This window comes from Mirounga leonina, unplaced genomic scaffold (assembly GCF_011800145.1).
Source record: "Mirounga leonina isolate KUSES-001 unplaced genomic scaffold, KU_Mleo_1.0 Mir_84, whole genome shotgun sequence".
Classification (NCBI taxonomy): domain Eukaryota; kingdom Metazoa; phylum Chordata; class Mammalia; order Carnivora; family Phocidae; genus Mirounga; species Mirounga leonina.
This window is the reverse complement of record NW_023270827.1, coordinates 302,451-323,849: the sequence shown is the minus strand read 5'-3', so window position 1 is coordinate 323,849 and position 21,399 is coordinate 302,451. Positions and strand designations below refer to the sequence as shown.

At 38.2% G+C, this 21,399-nt stretch overlaps 1 protein-coding gene across 3 annotated transcripts in view; it reads left to right on the top strand.

Annotated features, from left to right (window-relative positions):
• The first annotated feature begins 10,509 nt into the window (after positions 1 to 10,509).
• Positions 10,510 to 21,399, top strand: part of LOC118002866 (breast cancer metastasis-suppressor 1-like protein) — a 31,379-nt gene continuing 20,489 nt past the window's right edge. The window contains exons 1-5 of one of the 3 annotated variants that reach the window (XM_034993467.1): positions 10,701 to 10,770; positions 13,071 to 13,163; positions 13,775 to 13,865; positions 18,440 to 18,567; positions 20,130 to 20,209. In XM_034993467.1, the coding sequence (XP_034849358.1) occupies positions 13,777 to 13,865; positions 18,440 to 18,567; positions 20,130 to 20,209 (297 nt within the window). In that variant the 5' untranslated portion in view covers positions 10,701 to 10,770; positions 13,071 to 13,163; positions 13,775 to 13,776. Of the gene's footprint in view, positions 10,771 to 13,070; positions 13,164 to 13,774; positions 13,866 to 18,439; positions 18,568 to 20,129; positions 20,210 to 21,399 lie in introns of all 3 variants that reach the window. The other 2 variants (XM_034993465.1, XM_034993466.1) reach the window with 2 other exon arrangements.

Here is a 21,399-nt window from a genome sequence, read left to right as displayed (position 1 = left end):
GATCATATTAATGGTACATACTATCAGCATGAGTTATCACTATTAATGTTGACCTTGATCACCTTGCTGAAGTATTTTTTGTCAAGTTTCTCCAATGTAGAAAAAAATTTGTTTTTGGTTTGCCTTTTCCCTACCACACTCTTCAGAGGGAAATCATTATGTGCAATCCTGATTTCTTAGTTGGTTGCATTTGATTATATAACCTTGTACGTTTACTTCTATTATGTTAGACATTGTATCTGTTTTAGTTTCATTACTTGTGAATGAGAAGGCTGAAATGCCACCTGTGTTGCAATGGTAAGAGTAAGAGAAGCATTGCTTACCAAGTGAATCCTAATGAAACACAAATGGCAAAGATCTGAAGTTAGCAGTTAGAAAATTAAGAACCCAAAGAAGTGATCAAGAGATAGACCAGCAGTTCTTAGAGCTTTTGGTTTCAGGATCAGAATTATTGAGGACCACCAGGAGCTTTTGCTAACCTATTACATTATTAAAAATTAAAACCAAGGAGGGGTGCCTGGGTGGCTCAGTCGGTTGTATCTGACTCTTGATTTTGGCCCAGGTCATGGTCTCAGGGTCTTGCGATCAATCCCAGAGTCAGGCTCCCTGCTCAGCTCAGAGTCTGTTTGTTGTTCTCCCCCTGTTCCTTGCTACCCCTCTCCCCTGCTCGTGCTTGCTCTCTCCCTCTCTCTCTCTCTCTCTCTCTCAAAAAAAGAAGATAGTCGGATACTTACTTATGATACCATATATTCTTTTGATTGAAGTATATGAGAAAAATTTGTGGCCTCATACAGATATGTAATTGGAAAAGGGAAATATTTATTATTATTATTTAATTTAAATTCAATTAATTAACATATAGTGTATTATTGGTTTCAGAAGTAGAGTTCAGTGGTTCATCAGTCTTATATAATGCCCAGTGCTCATTACATCACGTACCCTCCTTAATGTCCATCACCCAGTTACCCCATCCTCCTACGGCCCTCCCCCAGCAACCCTTGGTTGGTTTCTTATAATTAAGAGTCTCCCTCTCTGATTTTGTCTTCTTTTATTTTTTCCTCCCTTCCCCTATGATCCTCTGTTTTGTTTCTTAAATTCCACGTATGAGTGAGATCATATGATAATTGTCTTTCTCTGATTGACTTATTTCACTTAGCATAATACACTCTAGTTCCATTCAGGTCATCACAAACGGCAAGATTTCACATTTTGATCGCTGAATATTCCATTGTATATATATGCCACATCTTCTTTATCCATTCATCTGTCGATGGACATTTCCATAGTCTGGCTATTGTGGACATTGCTGCTATAAACGTTGGGGTGCAGGTTCCCCTTCAGATCACTACATTTGTATCTTTGGGGTAAATACCTAGTAGTGCAATTGCTGGGTCATAGGGTAGCTCTATTTTCAACTTTGTTTTTTTAAGATTTTATTTATTTATTTGACAGAGAGAGACACAGCGAGAGAGGGAACACAAGCAGGGGGAGTGGGAGAGGGAGAAGTAGGCTTCCCGCTGAGCAGGGAGCCCAATGCGGGACTTGATCCCAGGACCCTGGGATCATGACCTGAGCCGAAGGCAGATGCCTAACAACTGAGCCACCCAGGCACTCCTACTTTCAACTTTTTGAGGAACCTCCATACTGTTTTCCAGAGTGGCTGCACCAGCTTGAATTCCCACCAATAGTGTAAGAGGGTTCCCAAAAAGGGGATTATTTTAATAGATTTTTCAGATAATTGTCAACAATACACTAAAACTAAGCTAAAATCAACACGTGGTAGTTTCTTAAAGATTAGCTGCAATGTGGAACATGAAAGCATATCAGTAAACTTTTTGTATCTGTACATTAAACTCTTGCACTTTAAATGCATTTTCTACCTAGACATAATTTTGTAATATTATGCAATTGCTATGTGGAAAATAGCATTGAGTTATGCAGATACTTCAAATATCAATTTGAAGTTCAACAGTTCATTAAGCAATATAAATCTTTTTTAAAAATCACATACATTGGAAAATCTTTTAAGGATTGGATTCTAGGGGCGCCTGGGTGGCTCAGTCGTTAAGCGTCTGCCTTCGGCTCAGGTCATGATCCCAGGGTTCTGGGATCGAGCCCCGCATCGGGCTCCCTGCTCAGCGAGGAGCCTGCTTCTCCCTCTCCCACTCCCCCTGCTTGTGTTCCCTCTCTCGCTGTGTCTCTCTCTGTCAAATAAATAAATAAAATCTTTAAAAAAAAAAAAAAAAGGATTGGATTCTATGTTCACCCCAGTGGATAAAAGTTTTCCAAATTCCTAATTTTCATTTGGAAGCTTGAATTTTATCTTTGGAAACCAACAGTGCCAACTGTTTTACTAAAAGGAACAGTCTCACTTTGTTTATTTGATTTTTGTGAAAATATTTGCCAGATATCCAACTCTGAATAATGTCAGCTTGTCCGTTCATTCCAGGAAAAATGCCATTCCTTGAATCATGCTGCTAGGTCAGATCACAACTCAATTGCACAGGTGTTTTTCCTTAAGACCACCACTGCACTTCAGTGTGCAGCTTTCGTGCTTGATGCTACTTCCCGTTTTGCCAAAGAAAATGTTAAAAAGAGGTGTGCTCTCTACTTGGGATTTCATAAAGAATAATTTTTACTCCTTCATCAAGGATGTTTGTAAGTGAAATCAGCAGTGAAGAATGCAAAGAATATTAGTACACTTTGGTGCCACTGTCTTTATGCTCAAGTCCCAAGCATTTTGACCATCACTGCTTTTAAACCATCAGTTCCAAAGTCAATGTATTTTGTACTCTCTTTCTGTTGTAATTTCATAGATTATGATTTAATTTTTAGAGAAAACAGGCAACATTCACACATAAGTCAAGAAGCATTAGAAGAAATATTATAGTGGCTCAGGTCATGATCTCAGGGTTGTGAGATCGAGCTCCGTGCTGGGCTTCGAGCCTGCTTAAGATTCTCTCTCTCCTCTGCCCCTCCCTTCTCCCTCCCCCCCCCCAAAAAAAAATAAAGAGAAGGGATATAAGTAAACTATATCCTATATCCTGTCTCTCATTTAATTCATTACTAAGTTTTGATTGTACCTCCCAGCTATTTCAAATTTGTCCACACAGCCTCTGCCCTGTCTAAGCCACTATTATCCTACCTCAGCATCTGATTGATTTATTTCCTTCCCTTATTCCTATCCAATATATTTTCCACTAAGCATCCCAGTGATCTTTTTCAGATCTGATCTTAAAATTAATGTAATCTTAACAAGAATCTAATCATCTCTTCCTATAAACTTCCCAACTGGCAGCCCACTGCATTTTGATTTTTAAAAACTCCCTACCCAGCCCTGTGAGGTGTGGCCTTTGCCTATTTTACCAACCTCACCTCATGCCATTTTCAACCTTGAACACCAATGACCATCCACAGTGGTTTCTTAATTCCTCAAACATGAACACTCTAAGCACTTTCCTCCATCAAGAACTTTACATACTGTATTCCTTCAGCTTATAATATTCCTCCTTTCCCTCCTAGCTGGGCTAACCCCTACACACTTCTCAAGTCTTGCCTGAAATAGAGAGGCCTCACCTGACACTCCTCATCTTAATCAGGTCTTCATGCTTTATACTCCCATAACACCAACAGAAAGCATATCTCAAATTGTATAGTGAATTCTTAATATTTATCCCTCCACTTTGCTGTAAGCTCCATGCAAGCATAGGCTGTATCTGTTTTGTTTACCAATAAATCTCTTGAAACCAGCACAGTACCTAGTGCTGGTACATTAGATAGTTAACATACGAATGAATATGAGGGGGGACTTTTAACAAGAATAGATAAGAAATTACAACGGGATATTTAAAAATATTCATGGCGGGGCCCCTGGGTGGCTCAGTCGTTAAGCGTCTGCCTTCAGCTCAGGTCATGATCCCAGGGTCCTGGAATCGAGCCCCACATCCGGGCTCCCTGCTCAGCGGGGAGCCTGCTTCTCCCTCTCCCACTCTGCCTGCTTGTGTTCCCTCTCTCACTGTCTCTCTCTGTCAAATAAATAAATAAAATATTAAAAAAAATAAAAAATAAAAATATTCATGGCTTCCATCCAAAACACATGCATGTTTTAAATAAAAATTTAGTTGTTTTAGTCCAAACACTTTTCAGCTGTATGTGCCAAACAAAACCAAGCGAAACAGCTTCAGTAAAAAGAGGAATGTATTGGTTCATGTAACTGAAACTCTAAGGATTAACACTGAACACATACAGATTCAGGCGTTTAAGTCATGTCAGCCCGAATCTTTCTATTTCAGCATTGCTTGTCCTCTATGTTGGTTCCCATCCCTGCTGCCCTGTTCCAGTCACACATGGAAGGAGAAATGGCCCTAGAAAACTTAAGCTCATAGGCATAATAGAACTTTTAATTCCACAGGACAAAACTCCTTCCTGATAACTCCAATAAAAGTTCTGGCAATGCCCATCATGGCCTAGGTTTGTCCACATGTCCATCCCTGAACTAGGAGAATAGAATATTCTGATTGGTCACCTGAGCCATGTGGGCTGAATGGAGCAAAGGGGGTTTTTGAAGGGAAAGTTGGGAAGCTATTCCCTCAGAAAGGGGATGGATGGTGGGGAGACCAAAACAAAAGATACCCACTTTATACAGAAAAATTATCTTTAGAGGAACAATGTAGATTAAAAATAAAACTGCAGGGCGCCTGGGCGGCTCAGTTGGTTAAGCGACTGCCTTCGACTCAGGTCATGATCCTGGAGTCCCTGGATCGAGTCCCGCATCGGGCTCCCTGCTCAGCAGGGAGTCTGCTTCTCCCTCTGACCCTCCCCCCTCTCATGTGCTCTCTCTCTCAGTCTCTCTCTCTCAAATATATAAATAAAATCTTTAAAAAAATAAAACAATAAAATAAATAAATAAATAAATAAAAATAAAACTGCATACAAACTATTTACTCTTGAGAAAAATCTTAGAGAAAAATAAAATTTCTCTACTTAAAAAAAAAAGGATATTGCCCACAGAAAAGAACATGATAATTTGAGCCATGAGACAGTGGAATAATAATAATAGCATAAGTAGGCTAACAGAAATGTCATCAAATTTATACTTGAACTAATCCCAGAATTAATTTCTGCGAATAGAGAATTAATACAAGACTGGGTCCTATGCCAGTGAACAGGCTATTTCAAGCACCTTTAGGGGGTTTCATTCTTAAGCAGTTGAAATCATGGTCTCATATAATTGGTATAATCATAATTTGGTATCTGCTATTTGTCAATGTAGGTCCCTAAAACCCCTTTAGTTTGAATGATTAAAATGTTTCCCCTGGGGGTGCCTGGGTAGCTGAGTCAGTTAAGCATCTGCCTGTGGCTCAGGTCATGATCCCAGGGTCCTGAGATTGAGCTCTGCATTGGGCTCCCTGCTTAGCGGGGAGTCGGCTTCTCCCTCTCCCTCTGCCTGCCCTTCCCCCAGTTTGTACTCTCTCTCTCCGTCAAATAAATAAATAAATAAATAAATAAATAAATAAATAAATAAAATCTTTTTAAAAATAAATTTAAAAATAAAATGTTTACCTTGATTTGAGTACTAGCTGTTAGTTGTAGCCTCTGGTGTTCTGCCTTTGTTTTTCCAGCTACCAGTATCTGGCCAGAGTCAATCAGTAGGGACAAGGTTTGTGGATTGTACCTTGATATCTCAGCTCCACCATGTGGTGACAATTGGAATTAAGTTTGCCTCCCCTTGGAGGCAGGATCTCCTGATTAAAAACAAGCACAAGAACATGAGGGTGAAACAGAGTAAAAAAAAAAAAAATGGACTTCTAGCTGCATCTGAACATCTACTTTATTCCAGACAAAGATGAAATTGAAAATTATACAAATGGAAGTTTTAATATTTTCTTCCTGTCCTCCAGGATATACTCCCTGATACCCACGCCCCACTGTGGAGACCAGTGACCTAGAGAAATCCTTACACATGAGGCCCAAAAGATACATACAGCAATATTCATTGAGGCAACTGTTTTTAATAACAAAACATTTTGAAGCAACCTAAATGTCCATTAACAGGTAAATGATAAATTTTAAAATATTCATTCAATGGAATATATGTAGTCAATGGAATACCTTACAGCAGGTTAAAATAACTGGATTGGAGCTAGCCATATCACAGAGGATAAATATCACAATATTGATGAGGAAAAAGGAAGTTGTAGGATGATGTGTAGTGTATTACTTTAAAATATGAGCACTTTAAAACATGTTAGATAATCTTATATATTATTTATGGATACATACATATACAAAAATAGTATGTACACGTGGATGGCCATCAAAAGCACCAAAGTTAGGATAATGGTTCTTTTGGAAAGGGAAGGGGAGACTTGGGATTGAGGAGGGGTCTGGAGCAAATGTGGTAATATATAAGATTTGAGAAAGCTTAGAGATGGGTACCATGTTATACATATAATATGCTGAATAATTTACTATGTGTTTAAATTATAATGTAATATTAAAATATTCAATAAAAAGATTTTAAAAATTTTATTTATTTGAGAGAGAGAGTGACAGCAAGAGACTGCCAGCTGGGGGAAGAGAGAGGGACAAGCGCAGTCTGTGCTGAGCGCAGAGTCTGACACGGGGCTCAATCTCCAGACCCTGAGATCATGACCTGAGCCGAAATCAAGAGGTGGATGCTTAATCGACTGAACCACCCAGGTGCCCCACAATAAAAAGATTTTAAAAAGTTACCCCAAAGAAGATATGGGAGGAAGACTAGAAGGATAAAGTCAAAATTATTTTATGTCTACTGTATACCAAAGCAAACCTAATAGGAAATGAAGTGGTATAAAATTATCTATTTAAATACTAAAATGACCAAGAATTATGACAGGCATTCCATTAGAGAGAATGAGCTAAGAGCTAAAATCTTCAAAAAACGAGGGGGTGGGGTTTGACCTTGAGGGTATGCAGATGATAGCCACAAGTAGAGATACTATTTGGTATCCTGATGAAAAGCTAGGGGTTTTTAGGGAGAGGAGAGACGGATCATCCGGAAGGAACAAGGTGGACAAAGAGCATATCTACTCCATGACAAGGCTCAGTTGGAGCAGGGGTGCAAAGGAAGCAGGGTCTTAGGGGAGAGCCCTGTTTCCTTTAGAACAAGAAAGTTAAGGGTCTGTTCAGAGGAGAGGATGAAGAAAGAGTGGATTTTGCTGATGACAATAAATGAATAAGTATGAAAGGATTAATGAAAAGTGAGACTTAGGATGTATCTAATGATTGTGTAAAGGCCTATGTAAAAGGCAAATTGCTACCTAAATGTAAAATATCATTATTATCTCTTTAACTGCCTTGATTGAGGAAACCTCATTCTGCTTTCCTAGCTTTCTTTACATTAATTTGTCCTTTCTAAATGGACAATATTCTTGTCCAGCCTTATTAATTTTTGTTTCTTATAGTTCCTCTTATATTCCCTACACATCTTTTCTAAAATCTCTTTGGGGAGTGGGGAGAGAAACTCTCCTTTTAAGCAAAACACCATCATGTAACTCTAATTGCATAATGTCCTATTATTCTGTCTGCCTTAAACCCAAATGTAACAATGACCAGAACTTTAGAGCTGGAGGAGAACTTTAAGATAACCTAATACAACCTTCTCATTTTACAATTGACCAGAGATTATGTGGTTTGCCAGATTTAATTGGTTGGTGACTAGCAGAAGCAGGGCTAGAATCCATGCCCCCTCTCCAACTTCCGTTTTTTTCTTTAAACAGCAGAAACAGAAAGCACCTGCTAGAGGGGCACTGTATGCTGGTGGGTAAGTACAGGCTCTGATGGCCAACTCTCCAAGTTCAAACTGTAAGTCTGCTACTTATTAGCTGTGTGACATTGGCCACACAATCTAACTGCTCTGTGCCTCAGTTCCCTCCTCTACAAGATGGAAGGCATAACTGTATCTCCTTCATAAAGTTGTTATAACGATTAAATGAATTAATGCATGGAAAGAGTGACCAGAAATCTAAGCTATTGTTTCTATTTAACACACACTCTCCTAGCTGCTGATAGAACAGAGATGAACAGAGGCCAGGGATTTTTTTTTTTTAAGATTTTATTTTTATTTATTTATTTATTTATTTATTTTTTAAAGATTTTATTTATTTATTTATTTGACAGAGAGAGACACAGCGAGAGGGAACACAAGCAGGGGGAGTGGGAGAGGGAGAAGCAGGCTTCCCGCAGAGCCGGGAGCCCGATGTGGGGCTCGATCCCAGGACCCTGGGATCATGACCTGAGCCGAAGGCAGACACTTAACGACTGAGCCACCCAGGCGCCCCAAGATTTTATTTTTTAAAGTTATCTCTACACCCGACATGGGGCTCGAACTCACAACCCCGAGATCAATAGTTTCCTGCTCTATCTCCTCAGCCGGCCAGGCCAGGGATTTTACCCACAGCTGTTTTTGTTTGGTCTGGGGTTTAAGAAACCAAACCAAACCAAACCATCACCACCAACAATAACAAAAAACACACCTGAGAAAATGTTTACAAATCTGGATAGTTCACATAGAGATCTAAATACCTAGTCTCTCTCAAAAATTGGAAGGTCCAGCATCTAAGCCAGAATTCTGATATAATAACAATTGGCTGGAGCTAAAACAGCTGCCCCTTTTTAGTCCACACCACTTACATAATGTGCATGTATGTACTAGCACCCTTCCAGCTATCTTTTAACTTTACCTGCCTTTACTTTATGCCTTTGAAATCTCATCCCAGACTAAGACAGTGTCTGTTCTCAAGGAACTCACAATCCAATAGGTGAGATGCAGCCGCTAAAAAATTCACAATACAGTATGATAGAAAACAAATACAAAGTTGCAGAGTACAAAATACAGCAGCAGTCTGAAGGAACACCAGTGCCTACTGAATGGTGGAGGTGCTGGGTTGGTGATGCATGTTGTCAAGAAAGTGTCTTTGAAAAAGAAAGAGTAGAAGAGGATTGCAGAGAGAACAAGGTGTGCAAAGACATTGGAATGGGAAACAGTTTTGTGTGTTTAGCAACTGAAGACTTCAGTTTTGGAGAACATAGAAGAAGAGAAGTAGGCTGACGCTAGATAATAAAAGCCCCTTAATTTGGATTTAACCCTGTAGAAATGGGTAGAACTTGAAATGGTTTCTGTCATTAAATTCTAAATCTAATTTTAATGCAATTATGCCTTGATACCCTTACCATTCTCCTTGAAATGTCTTTGGACCTTGTTGGAGAAATAAATGCTGTACAATGCACAATATTCTATGAAATATTTTAATAGCAAACTGCCACTTCAAGAAGAAGCTCTGCCTTCTGAAGAGTGGCTAAAATACAGTTTTTAGATTTGTCTGCAAATTAAGTTTCCTTATCTGTAAAATGGGGATAATAATAGTACCTACCTCAGAGCTATTAAATTAAGAATTAAACTCATTATGATTCATGTAAAGAGCTTACCAAGGTATCTGATACAGGGTAAAAGTAGTCAGTTAATATGAGTTATAATGTATTATGATACTTACTGAGTCTTCCTTGTCTATTTTACCTATCATTGAGAAAATCTAACATTTCATTGAGTCAAATATGTATTTTTCATCGAAAACTGAAGTTAAGGGCACCCGGGTGGCTCAATCTATGTCTGCCTTTGGCTCAAGTCATGATCCCTGGGTTCTGGGACGGAGTCCCCTATAGGCTCCCTGCTCAGCAAGGACTCTGCTTCTCCTTCTGCCCCTCCCCCCCGCTCGTGCTCGCTCTCGCAAAAATAAATAAATAAAATCTTAAAAAGAAAGAAAGAAAGAAAGTTGAAGTTAAATTAAGCCTGGTGGCATCTTCATTCTGTCTGTAATAAAAAATGAATGCAAAAAATACTAGATGAAAATGCCAAGATAAAACTTCCTTCCCCTCTATATTATTGGTTGCAAATGTTTCAAGAACGACTTAAAGATTTTTCTGCAACATAGAAAGTGCAAGTTATCGTCCGCAGTTATTAATTAAATATAATAGCTTATTAGTGGTATAATTAAGGTGCTTAGGTAGCAGTTTCTCCAGTTCCTCCAGGCTCATCGAGGAGGAAAACCCTCAGGCAAAAGACCTTTTCATATCTGACAGTAACATCTTGGATAGCCAGGGAGCTCGGACAATCATTTGGCGGGAAAAGAATAAATACAGACCAAATTCACACAATCTGTTTCTGTTTAGTTTATAAACTGCGATCGAGTCTGTCAGGTTTTGTGCATTGTGGGACTTGAAGTCCACAAGCAAGAAATGAACAGGGCTGTCAAAGCTTGGAAGGCGGCAGCCCCTGCAGGTCTGAGCAGTAAGGACTACGACTCCCGACACACATTGCAAGGCCGCGCCGTAATTACGGGCAACCAACCATACCCGAGCAGGGCAAGCCCCAGCCCCCCGGCTCGTAGGACTGCCTCCACCAATGGCAGAGCTCCCAGCGCAGAGCCTGCGGGTTAGGTTGTGAGGCTCGGGCCGGGGGCGGGGAGGAGCTGAGGGGGTTCAGAACGCGCTCGGCCGCTGGGTGGGTCGGGGCGTTCGGCGCGCCCTTCATTGAAGCGGCGGTGGCTGGGCTGGGCGCCGGGAGTGGGAAGCGACGGCGCGGCTGGAAAATGCCAGTCCATTCCCGAGGGGATAAGAAGGAAACGAACCATCACGATGAGATGGAGGTGGACTACGCCGAAAACGAGGGGAGCAGCTCAGAGGACGAGGACACGGAAAGCTCCTCGGTCTCCGAGGATGGAGATAGCTCAGGTGTGCAACCCACCGGGGCCGGGACCCTGAGTCCTCGCGCCGGGCGCACGCCAGGCCGCTCTCCGCACGCCGGGCAGCTGCGTCCTGCTGGGAGTGCGGGGCGGGGAAGAGAGGAAAGGGGCGGAGACTGGCTCCCGGCCCTCGGCAGCACCCGGACTCGTCGTGGGGCGCTGCCTGGCTCCCGGCAGGTCCCTGCTGGCGGGGCGGGACCCGGCGCGGGCCTGGGCTCGCCCAGCTCCGGGACGCCGCGCGGTCCTGCTCGCCGTCGGACCCGCCCTGGGGACCTCCGGGCAGTGCCCGGGGCTGTGGACCAAAGCCGGAATGCCCCAACTTGTTTAGGAGACCTCGGAAATAACTCTTAGCCCCAGACCAATGACTTCTTTCCTTATTTTTATCTTTCCAACCCCTCTCAACATGGGTGGGTTGTCAGGGCCGAGGTTAGATTTGTGCCGGCTCTTGGCTGGTTTAGAATTTGTTAATCTCAGTTTCCAAGTCAGCCTGTCAGTCAGCACTTGACATCAGCGCTCCTGCGGGGGCTGACTTGTAGCTGTCCCATTTACAGTATCTCTCTGAACTTTGCAAGACTGAGAAGAGCGCGACATGAGGGGTGATTTTGGATCTTCATATGCATATAAATTGGCTGATTTGGGGCAGCTCTGAAATTTTCCGAATCTTTTCTTCCCTGTGATCTTTTCTAATTTTGGGCTCTTTCAGGTTTTTGCGGTTGGAGGGCAGATTAACATCATAGGTCAATTCTGCAAACTTTTAGGATGGTTATTTAAAAAAGAAATGGAATATGTGATTGCCTGGATTCTTTTTCTTTTATTCCATATGATGAGGATGAAACTTAAACTTCTTTGTCTTGGCCTGATTTTGGCCATGTAAAGCAAGGATTTGATGACAGTCTGTTATTGCCCTGATACACTCTTTTTCAGGTTTCTCTTTCAAAGCAAACCTTCATGGAAGTATGTAATTTCAATCAATAAATTGCCATCCCCAAATAGGCATTTATGAGTGATTTTCTTGAGCTGCACTGGGCACCAGTCAGTGTGAGGTATAAATAAATAGTTATGATCTGATCTCAATTAAACAGCTGTCATAAATCAGTACTTGAGTAAACTACCAAATGAATACTTAACTGTAAACAATGCTATAGGATTTCAGAGACAGGAAATCTTTTCAGAATACGGTGGCCAGCAAAGGCTAGTTGAAAAAGGTGGGATTATTTTAATTATCTTGAAGAATGGCTAGAATTTGGGTTGGGGTGGTATGTTGGATTGGGAGGAATATAAGAAAAGCAAAGGCTAGAGTTTAGGCTTATTCAAAAGAGTGAGAAACCAGTTTTGTTGGGAGAAGGATTTGAGCTAGAAAAGGAAAAGAAGGTATAGATGTGAAAGATTTTTAAAAAGCACAAAACAAGATTGATGTATGCAAGTTTATTAGGAGTGAAGGTAAGAGGAAAACCCCAGATACAAGGTGAATGGAAATAGCCTGAATAGAAATAGAAAAGTGAAAGATTTGAGATGAAGATGGAAGTTAGAATATTTCAGACATGTTGCTTTTGAGGTGATGGTGGTATATTTAAGTCAGGGTGTCAACTGACAGATGGAAATGTGGCATTGGAACCTGCCTGGGATAGGAAGCATAACTTGGAAGTCATCTGCCTAGCCATGAAAGCAGGTGAGATTTCGTAAGTGAGCAATACAGAGAAAGAACATCTAGGCTGTATGTGAATATATTTTCTAGATCTGTAAAATGCTTGCTCTTCAAGTGTTGTTTTTTTGATGGGAGCTAGGATCTCACAAAATGACATCAGTTTGTTAATTTTTATGCTGACTTTTGTGATTTTTCACTGATTTTTATTCCATCCCAGAAAATAATGGACAACTTAATTTTGAAGAATGTAATAATAATTTGAACTACAAAAGTCAAGTTTTTTAAACGCAAAGACATTAAATAAATTATGCAGTTTTGCTTCTTGGGAAAGCATTTCTTTTCTGCCATATGTCTTTCATGTTAAACTTCCACAGTTTTATTCTTCTCAAACCTTGGTACTGAGCAGGTCCTAAAGCTACAAAACAAAATAAAACAAAACACTCTACTATCCAGAGATACTGGGAAGTGAGTCATCTTGAGGGACCAAGTTTTAAATAGCCAAAAACTAAGCTATTAAGAGCCAGAAATAATTTTAATCTGTTTTGGGAAAGTTAAAAAAAAATGAACCCTATAGTTCCTTGCTGTATGAAAATAACTGAACATAATTTAACTCTTTCTCATAGTTTGACCTTTATTTGATGCAGATCAAGATGCAGATCATCTTGTGCTTCACTTAATCTGAAGTGTTGAATATATGTGATGTAAAAATAGAAGATATGGAAAATAGGAGAGAGCTGGTAATTAACAGTTGCTTTCCTTCAAAAGTTTGCTTGTTTTTCTCTTCATTTTCCTTTTTCTCACTTACTGACAGTAATTTGGGGGAGAGGGAATAATGAGAATATGAGTAGGAGACCAAGATATCTTGTGGAAAACAGAATGAGATTAGTTTTCTTCTTTATGTGACTGGCAAATTAGTCATGTAAGCAGTTCTGAAATAAGAATTCCAAAAGTGTTTTTGAGCAATGTCCTTTAATGGACATAATCATTTTAGTGCTTAAGTTCTGTTGAGTTGATGAAAAATAAACCAAAAGTGGATTAATTACTTCATATAGTATAGTTTGATGTCAGCCCTTTAAGATGATTTAAAAATGAATAAAAATAAGAAGGTCTAGAGATTGCTATAGCTCTAATTCTCATTTGTATTTTACGTTAAAACCTGCAGTGGAAGTTACTTTGGGTAAATGTTTATTTTTTCTTAAGGCTTAATATAGGTCTTGCATATCTAACTTCATATTATAGTTTGGTGTGTGTTTTTTGTTTTGTTTTGTTTTTTACCATTTTAATTAACATTCAGATAACTTGGAACATAAAATTAATTTTTTCTTTGCTCTTTGCCTTTTATTAACAGAAATGGATGATGAAGACTGTGAAAGAAGAAGAATGGAATGTTTAGATGAAATGTCCAATCTAGAAAAACAGTTTACCGATCTCAAGGATCAGTAAGTAGTAATGTCAGAAGGTCACTGTCACTGAATCTCAATCATGTCACATGTATATTAGCACAAGAGAAATTATATTCATTCTGAAGTATTTTCCTTTTTGTATTTTATGGGACTGACTGATCTGAAAGAGGCTTCAACTGTGGTTTGCCTGCTGAAGACCTCGTTAACTCAACTAAGGGTTTTGAGGCAGGTTTTTTGGGGGGTATAAAAACATTTCTATATGGATGTTGGTAATTAAAATGTTTTCCCTGGGTTGTTGCACCCTTGGTTCTAATCTGCTTCATTCATTTCTTTGTTAAGTAACTGGGTAAAGATAGCATTTTTTAAAATTTTAGAGTAAGAAAATATTTCCCAAAAATGGCATAGTGAATTTTGTTTATATCAACATTGGATAGTGCATACATGTTTTCACATTATTTAGTTTGCTTCTTGCAGCAGCTCTGTAAGGTTGGAAGATAACCTTATCTCCATTTTACCTGTGAGAAAATTGATGCTCAGAGGAGTGAAGTGATTTGCCCATAGTTCATCTGGAAGTGATAAACTAAGCCAGGCCTTCTGCCTCCTAGTACTATGGCGTTCCTTCCACTAAGGCACATTACTTTGGAGGAAATATAGTGGAGTAGAAAAAGCATAGGCTCTGAATCCAGGCCTTCTTCACAGATTAAAAAGGTATAATAATAGCTTTTTTATTATTAACCGTAAGGATTGTATGAGCAGTATGTGAAATTCTTAGTTTTGGCTGGTACATAGCGGGTGCTTATTAGATACTCTTTTCTCCCCCTCTTCATAAAACCCGAACTCTTATTAGCAGCTGCTTACACAAGAATGGGCCCCAGTGATTTGAGAAAACAGAATAGATGCAGATGCAGATAAAAAAAAAATCTTAAAGGTGAGCTTTTACTTTGAATCTTGCTGGCAAGGTCATGGGGCATAGCTACATATTAAGAATTGTAAATGAAAGAAACTTCTGAAAGTATGGACACCCTAATTTATTCAGAAGCTGGCTCTTCATAAATTCTTCATAATTTTGCTGCTTATTCTGTTCTCCTACTTCTTCCCTAGAGAGGCCCAAGGAAGAGATGAAGACATGTTTAATATATGGAATTGCTAGGCTAAAAGGGGACAGATTTGTTTACTAAATGAATCCTGTTTATGCCACTTCTGGTCTTAACTTTCATTGGTATGAGAGGTGAATATATAAATGTTTCAAGCTAGTGCAACAAAGTAATATAAATAATCCAAAGTTTAAAATTTTGGCTTTAAAAAACATGGTATCATTTTTTTTTATTCTAAAGATGTACATTATTAATTTTAAATTAAAATTAGTTTGGATCCCCAAAGGATCCATTATTTGGGCAGCGTGGAGAGTTCATCCAGGATCATTCTGAAAAAGAGGAAGCAAATTTGTGCTTTTGTATTTTAGTACAGGTAAGCCATGAAGGAATAATTCTCATACAATTAATTAAGATATGCCTATTGAGCTTTTAAAGTATATTTTATGGTTTCCCAAGAAGTGAAAATTACTGTATAGTTCTAGTATAAAATACTACCAAGGAACACTTTGCAGCTAGTTACTCGTTAAGCCTAATCTTGTTCATCATGGGGCTGGCAGTTGCCTTGATTTTTGCTTTTTCATGGCTCATTATGACCACAAGCCAGGTCCCCCCACCAGCCTCATTCATCTCAGGAAGTATTAAAAGTAGACCCATTACCACTGTTAATAGGATTATTTCTCAAGGAATTGGTATTCAGAAATATGTTTTAGAAATAATTAATCTTTGCACCAGGTTTATAATTATCTTTTCATCTGCCCCACTTGCCTCATTGCTATTTTTATTCTATTGTACTGTATATCTCTGTAAGCTGTCTCAAATCCTCTTTAGAAGAGGTGGGAAATATAACAATAATAATAATAATAAAAAAAACCAAGAAGTTATCCTGCTTCAACAACAACAAGTTATCCTGCTTCTCCTGTTCTAGCACCATAGGGCATAATAGCACTCCTTTCTTTTTTTTTTTTTTTTAAAGATTTTATTTATTTATTTGAGAGAGAGAGAATGAGAGAGAGCAAGCACATGAGAGGGGGGAGGGTCAGAGGGAGAAGCAGACTCCCTGCCGAGCAGGGAGCCTGATGCGGGACTCGATCCAGGGACTCCAGGATCATGACCTGAGCCGAAGGCAGTCGCTTAACCAACTGAGCCACCCAGGCGCCCAATAGCACTCCTTTCATAGGGCAAAAATACACCATTTGCAGTTTGTATACTAGTGGAAGTTTCTTCTACCTCCTTAAAAAGATAGAGGAACTTACACCACCTAAGTTTCCATTTATTTCAATGTCTGTAGCCAATAAACATGAATTGGGATTCTACTCTGTGAATAGTATTGTGGTTGCTGGTGAGGAACTCATGATTCTTGCCTTTGATGATTTTGTTTCTGAATTCCAAGGTTGTTGAAATGATACTGGTTTTGAGGAATCTATTCTTTTAAAAGGGTTGTTAATTGAATGTTGTTAATTCACATATCCTGTTCATTCAAGCTGCTGTTCACCCTTTAGGGATACCTTATCAATATTTTAAGTTTGATGTTTTTCAGGGGTTCAGTCATCATTTTCATAAAATTTTTAGCATATTGCCCAAAGTTGTATTTATGATTTCAAAAATTATAAGTATCATGTTGTAGTTTTCTGACTTTACACATTCGTTTATCATTGTATCTTGAGTTTTAGAAAAATTTAACCCAGATATGATAATGTATTATTGGCAGTTAACTCAGATAATTTTTCCATTTTTGTTTTAAAAAAAATTTATTGTATTAACACCCAAACTTGCTCAATTCCTTCAGAATCATCATATAAATCTTTATGCTAATTATAATTATTATAAGCACCAAGATTGATTATCTTGTTTTTTTTTTAAGTTTCTATTTTAATTCCAGTTAATGTACAGTGTTATATTAATTTCAGGTGTACAATATAGTGATTCAACAATTCCATTTGTCACTGGTGCTCATCACAAATGCACACCTTAATCCCCATCACCTATTTAACCCATCCCCATCCTGCTCCCTAATTGTCCTAATTGTATTGGTTTATATTTTCAAGAGGAAAGAGGAGAATTTTATATGAAAGCCAGGTACTGTAATATTTTCAAAAGCCAACTGCTAGTTATAGTAACACCTACAAGCATAATCAGTGGTTTCTTTTTTTTTTTATTAAAAAAAATTATTTGAGAGAGAGAGAGACAGATAGTGACAGAGATGGAGAGAGAGAGCACAAGCCGGGAGGAGAGGGAGAAGCAGGCTCCCCACTGAGCAGGGAGCCCGACGCGGGGCTCGATTCCAGAACCCTGGGATCATGACCTGAGCCGAAGGCAGACGCTTAACTGACTGAGCCACCCAGGCATCCCAGAATCAGTGGTTTCTTTTAGCAGTTACTACATGCCTTCCTTATGACACATTCTTCACCTATGAGAAAGTAATGAATGGCAAAAAAAGAGTTTACAAAATGATCTTAAATTGTGTTTTGTTTTGAGAGAGAGAGTGCACGCGCACAAGCAGGGGATAGGGAGAAGGAGAGAGAGAATCTTAAGCAGGCTCCATGCTCTGTACGGAGCTCAGTCTCACGACCCTGAGATCATAATGACCTGAGTGGAAATCAAGAGTAGGATGCTTTACTGAGTGAGCCACTCAAATACCCCAGTGATCTTAAATTGTTAATCTGCTTTGAAAGTTTTAGGATATCTTTAAAATGCCACAAAGCCAGGATTAAAAGTACCTTTCATAAAGAATGACAATGTAAACATCTTCCTGTTAAAAAGCGTGCTATCCTGCAGGATTATTGCCAAAAATAAACAATGCGTTGTCTCAAGTACTCAGTCATTGATAATCAAGGTAAAGTTACTGGTGTGACAGCTGGCAAATTAGAGTAGTTGTATGTACATTCATAAATACAGCAGCAGGGGTCTCCTACCCCATTTTTCATTTTCCCATCCACCGAGCAACTGCTTTTGTTATAGTTTCTTCATTTGCAGTCCAGACAAACTGGTAATGCTAGATCACAAGTTCAGTAGCCATTGGTTTTTACCTCCATCACTCTATTTCCTCTTTGTAAAAACCATGTAGGCCGAATATAACACGCATTCCTTTTCAAGAAAGATGGAGAGAAGCCAGGGAATTACTTATTTTGACGACCAGTAATTATTCAAAATGATTTCTTTGTTTCTTTTAAGCACAGTGTTTAAATGACCTTTTCTCCTAGAATTGATTTATTCTGCAGTTAAAACAAAACCAAAATCTAGACTGCAAAAAAAGTAGTATCTTAGTTGTATTTTTTGTACTGTGAATTAATCGTTAAAGAATGATGTATCTAAAAAAAAAAGAAAAATATCTACTTTGTGATTACATGCATAAAGTCAAATAATGTAACTGAGTTTTTCACTTGAGATTAAGGAAAAATACATTTGGTAGGTTGTTAGAATATGAATGATATTAGGAAGAGAGAATGTATAGAAATGGTAAATTGTTAGCCTTTGTTGGGCTTTTAAAATTAATATTTTAACTTTTGCTTTGTTAAGACTTTATAAAGAACGATTAAGTCAGGTGGATGCAAAACTACAAGAAGTCATAGCTGGAAAAGCACCAGAATATTTGGAACCACTGGCAACTTTACAAGAAAATATGCAAATTCGTACAAAGGTAGCAGGTAGGAAAGTGAAACATCTTTTCCATATAGTAGAATATGAACTCTTCACTAGATTTGAAAGGTATTTGTCAAGTGAGTGTTTCTTGTTAATGAAATCACAAATTTACAGTGAGCAGAGTATTTCACTCAATCAGCCCACAGTTATTAATTCAATGCCTCTTGCTTTCCTCTGTTGCTGTGGGGGGATCAAAAAAAAGTCCTAAGATCGCTTACAGTGTTGTTGAGAAGATACTTCCACATGTAAAACAATTAGAAACATGATGCTTTTATTAAGAGCAACTGTTACTATTTAGTTTAATTTCTTATTAGATAAATTGAGATTCAATTTAAGTACTCAGTCTTTGGTTTGTAATTGGGATCCAGCCTCAGAATTGTGTCCTAGCACTGATGACAAGGGATATATCTATTTGAAGATGACTTATGATTTTTCATAGTTAAGACTAAAACTGAATTTTAACTAATGAAGATGCTGGTTTTTTTCTTTTTGGGGGACACTGATGTTCCTGCACCTATTATGTAACGTCTAAGGCATTGTTCATTGTAAGTTCTTTTTGTACTAAATCTACCTTAAGCCAAATTTTATTCTCGAATGCTTAATATTAAATATGTAGATGATGTGATACTTGCTGTCTTTGCATATTGGCTTATTAGCACACCCTGAAAAGGAAACAAGTCCTTAATTTTCTTTGGCATTCTAAAAGGACTAAGTGAGACTTATTGGATGTTTAGGAAATATTACTTGAGTCACTTATTCACTTTTCTACTGTGTGGCCTCATTTACTTTTTGATTGTACAAAGAATAGTGTGTATGTGTGAATGTGTTGCTAACGGCCTAGTTCTAGATATCTGTCCCATGCCTTTACTACATAAGAAAGAATTACATTTCTAGAGTCAACTATGGCATTGAGTTTGGTATATATCTAAGGCTCTGTGTTTGCTATTTTTTGATGGTGTATTTGCACAGCCATGTTGCCTATTTTATACTTTTGTCTTGGTAGCTCTAAGTAACCTCTCTTGAGCATCCATTCTCTAGATAAAGCTCTGTCACAAGCACTCAAACATCATATCAGTTTATGCATTTTGTTGTTATCGGTTTATACATTTAACCTTCTTGGAAGCTTTGGACTCTGAAAATAAATAATAGTTAAAAAATAGTTGTTTTGTTGGTTATTACTTATTACTTTGAGAAGATATGATTAATGAAACCAGAGTTTATTGACTATTTCCATTATGAGTCCTAAGAGATTATTTTACACAGGAAAGGAGTTTTATTTTCATTTTGATCATTCTCTATCAAACACTTGTAGGAGGTTCTTTAGAAGAATGGAGTAAGAACTAAAATTTGCAGTGCAGTTTCTTCCTAGTTCTTAAATTCTTAGTTCTCCAGTCTGCTTTGATATATATTTCAACTGAGCCTTTTTGTTTTTAAAGATTAAGCTAAAATCATTTGTCAGTTTCTTCCTGATTCATCTTATAAAAACAGTTGGACAGAATTCCTGTAAGGAAGTGATAATGAATCTCATTACTGCTAACATAATCAGAGTGATTGTGTTTGGTTGCAGGAATCTATAGAGAGCTCTGCTTAGAATCTGTAAAGAACAAATATGAATGTGAAATTCAAGCCTCTCGCCAGCATTGTGAGGTACTGTTATTTTACTTAACTTTTAAGCTAATTTCAACTCTTCAAGTCTTTTTCTGAGTGCAGTAGTTAAAAAGGTAAATAAAATAAATGAAACAAAATTCAATTGTACTTTAGCTTATCACTTGTGAATTTTCTTTTTTAAATACAGCTGTAATGGAAGCTATATTGGAAATAGGACACAAAGAAGGGACGATAGAAAAGAACTAAGTGAGAGAATTTTAGTTTTGCAACGGTTACCTTAAAAAGACTTTGTAATGATCATGTCATTTGGCATTGCTGAAAATATTAGTGCAATTAGTATACTATTCAAATTAAGACTCAAAAAGTGTATATCCAGTGGTACAGTTAGAATGTTGGGCTTAGGGGCGCCTGGGTGGCTCAGTTGGTTGAGCGACTGCCTTCGGCTCAGGTCATGATCCTGGAGTCCCGGGATCGAGTCCCGCATCGGGCTCCCTGCTCGGCAGGGAGTCTGCTTCTCCCTCTGACCCTCCCCCCTCTCATGTGCTCTCTCTCATTCTCTCTCAAATAAATAAATAAACTCTTTAAAAAAAAAAATAAAAAGAATGTTGGGCTTATTATTAATCTGGCTCTCTAGATCTATTTCCACATCTTAGGGCAGAATTCTGTATTTATGGTGAAAAAAATAGATGTATTTTTCTCTATGTTCTCTTTATTTGAATAGTGTTTAAAAAACCTAATTTTGCAAATAACTTTTCATATAACCTAGACAAGATCATAAAAACACTCGTGGAAATAAGAGAACAAGTTCTATAATGATTCTTAATTTGTTCTTATTTTACTATATCTTTGTAAATTATTCAAATACTAAGAGTAGATAGATATAAAAATGATGGAATGTGTTGTTTCATTTTCTTGATTACTACTGAGATGAAACATCTTTTTGATGTTTACTGGCTGCTTGGATTTGTTTTCCTAAGAAGTGCCTATTCAAATCTTTTGCCTTTATGCCTTACTTACACCTATTAATGTTTTTCTCATTGACTGTAGAGGTTCTTTATGTATACTGGATACAAATACTTTGCTGGTTATATGCTTTGCAAATATTTTTACCCAGGCAATGGGATGCCTTTTCACTCTTTTTGACGATTTGATGAACAAAAGTTGTACATTCTAATGTAGCTGAATTTATCATATTTCCTTTATGATACGTGCTTTTTGTGTCTTTCCCA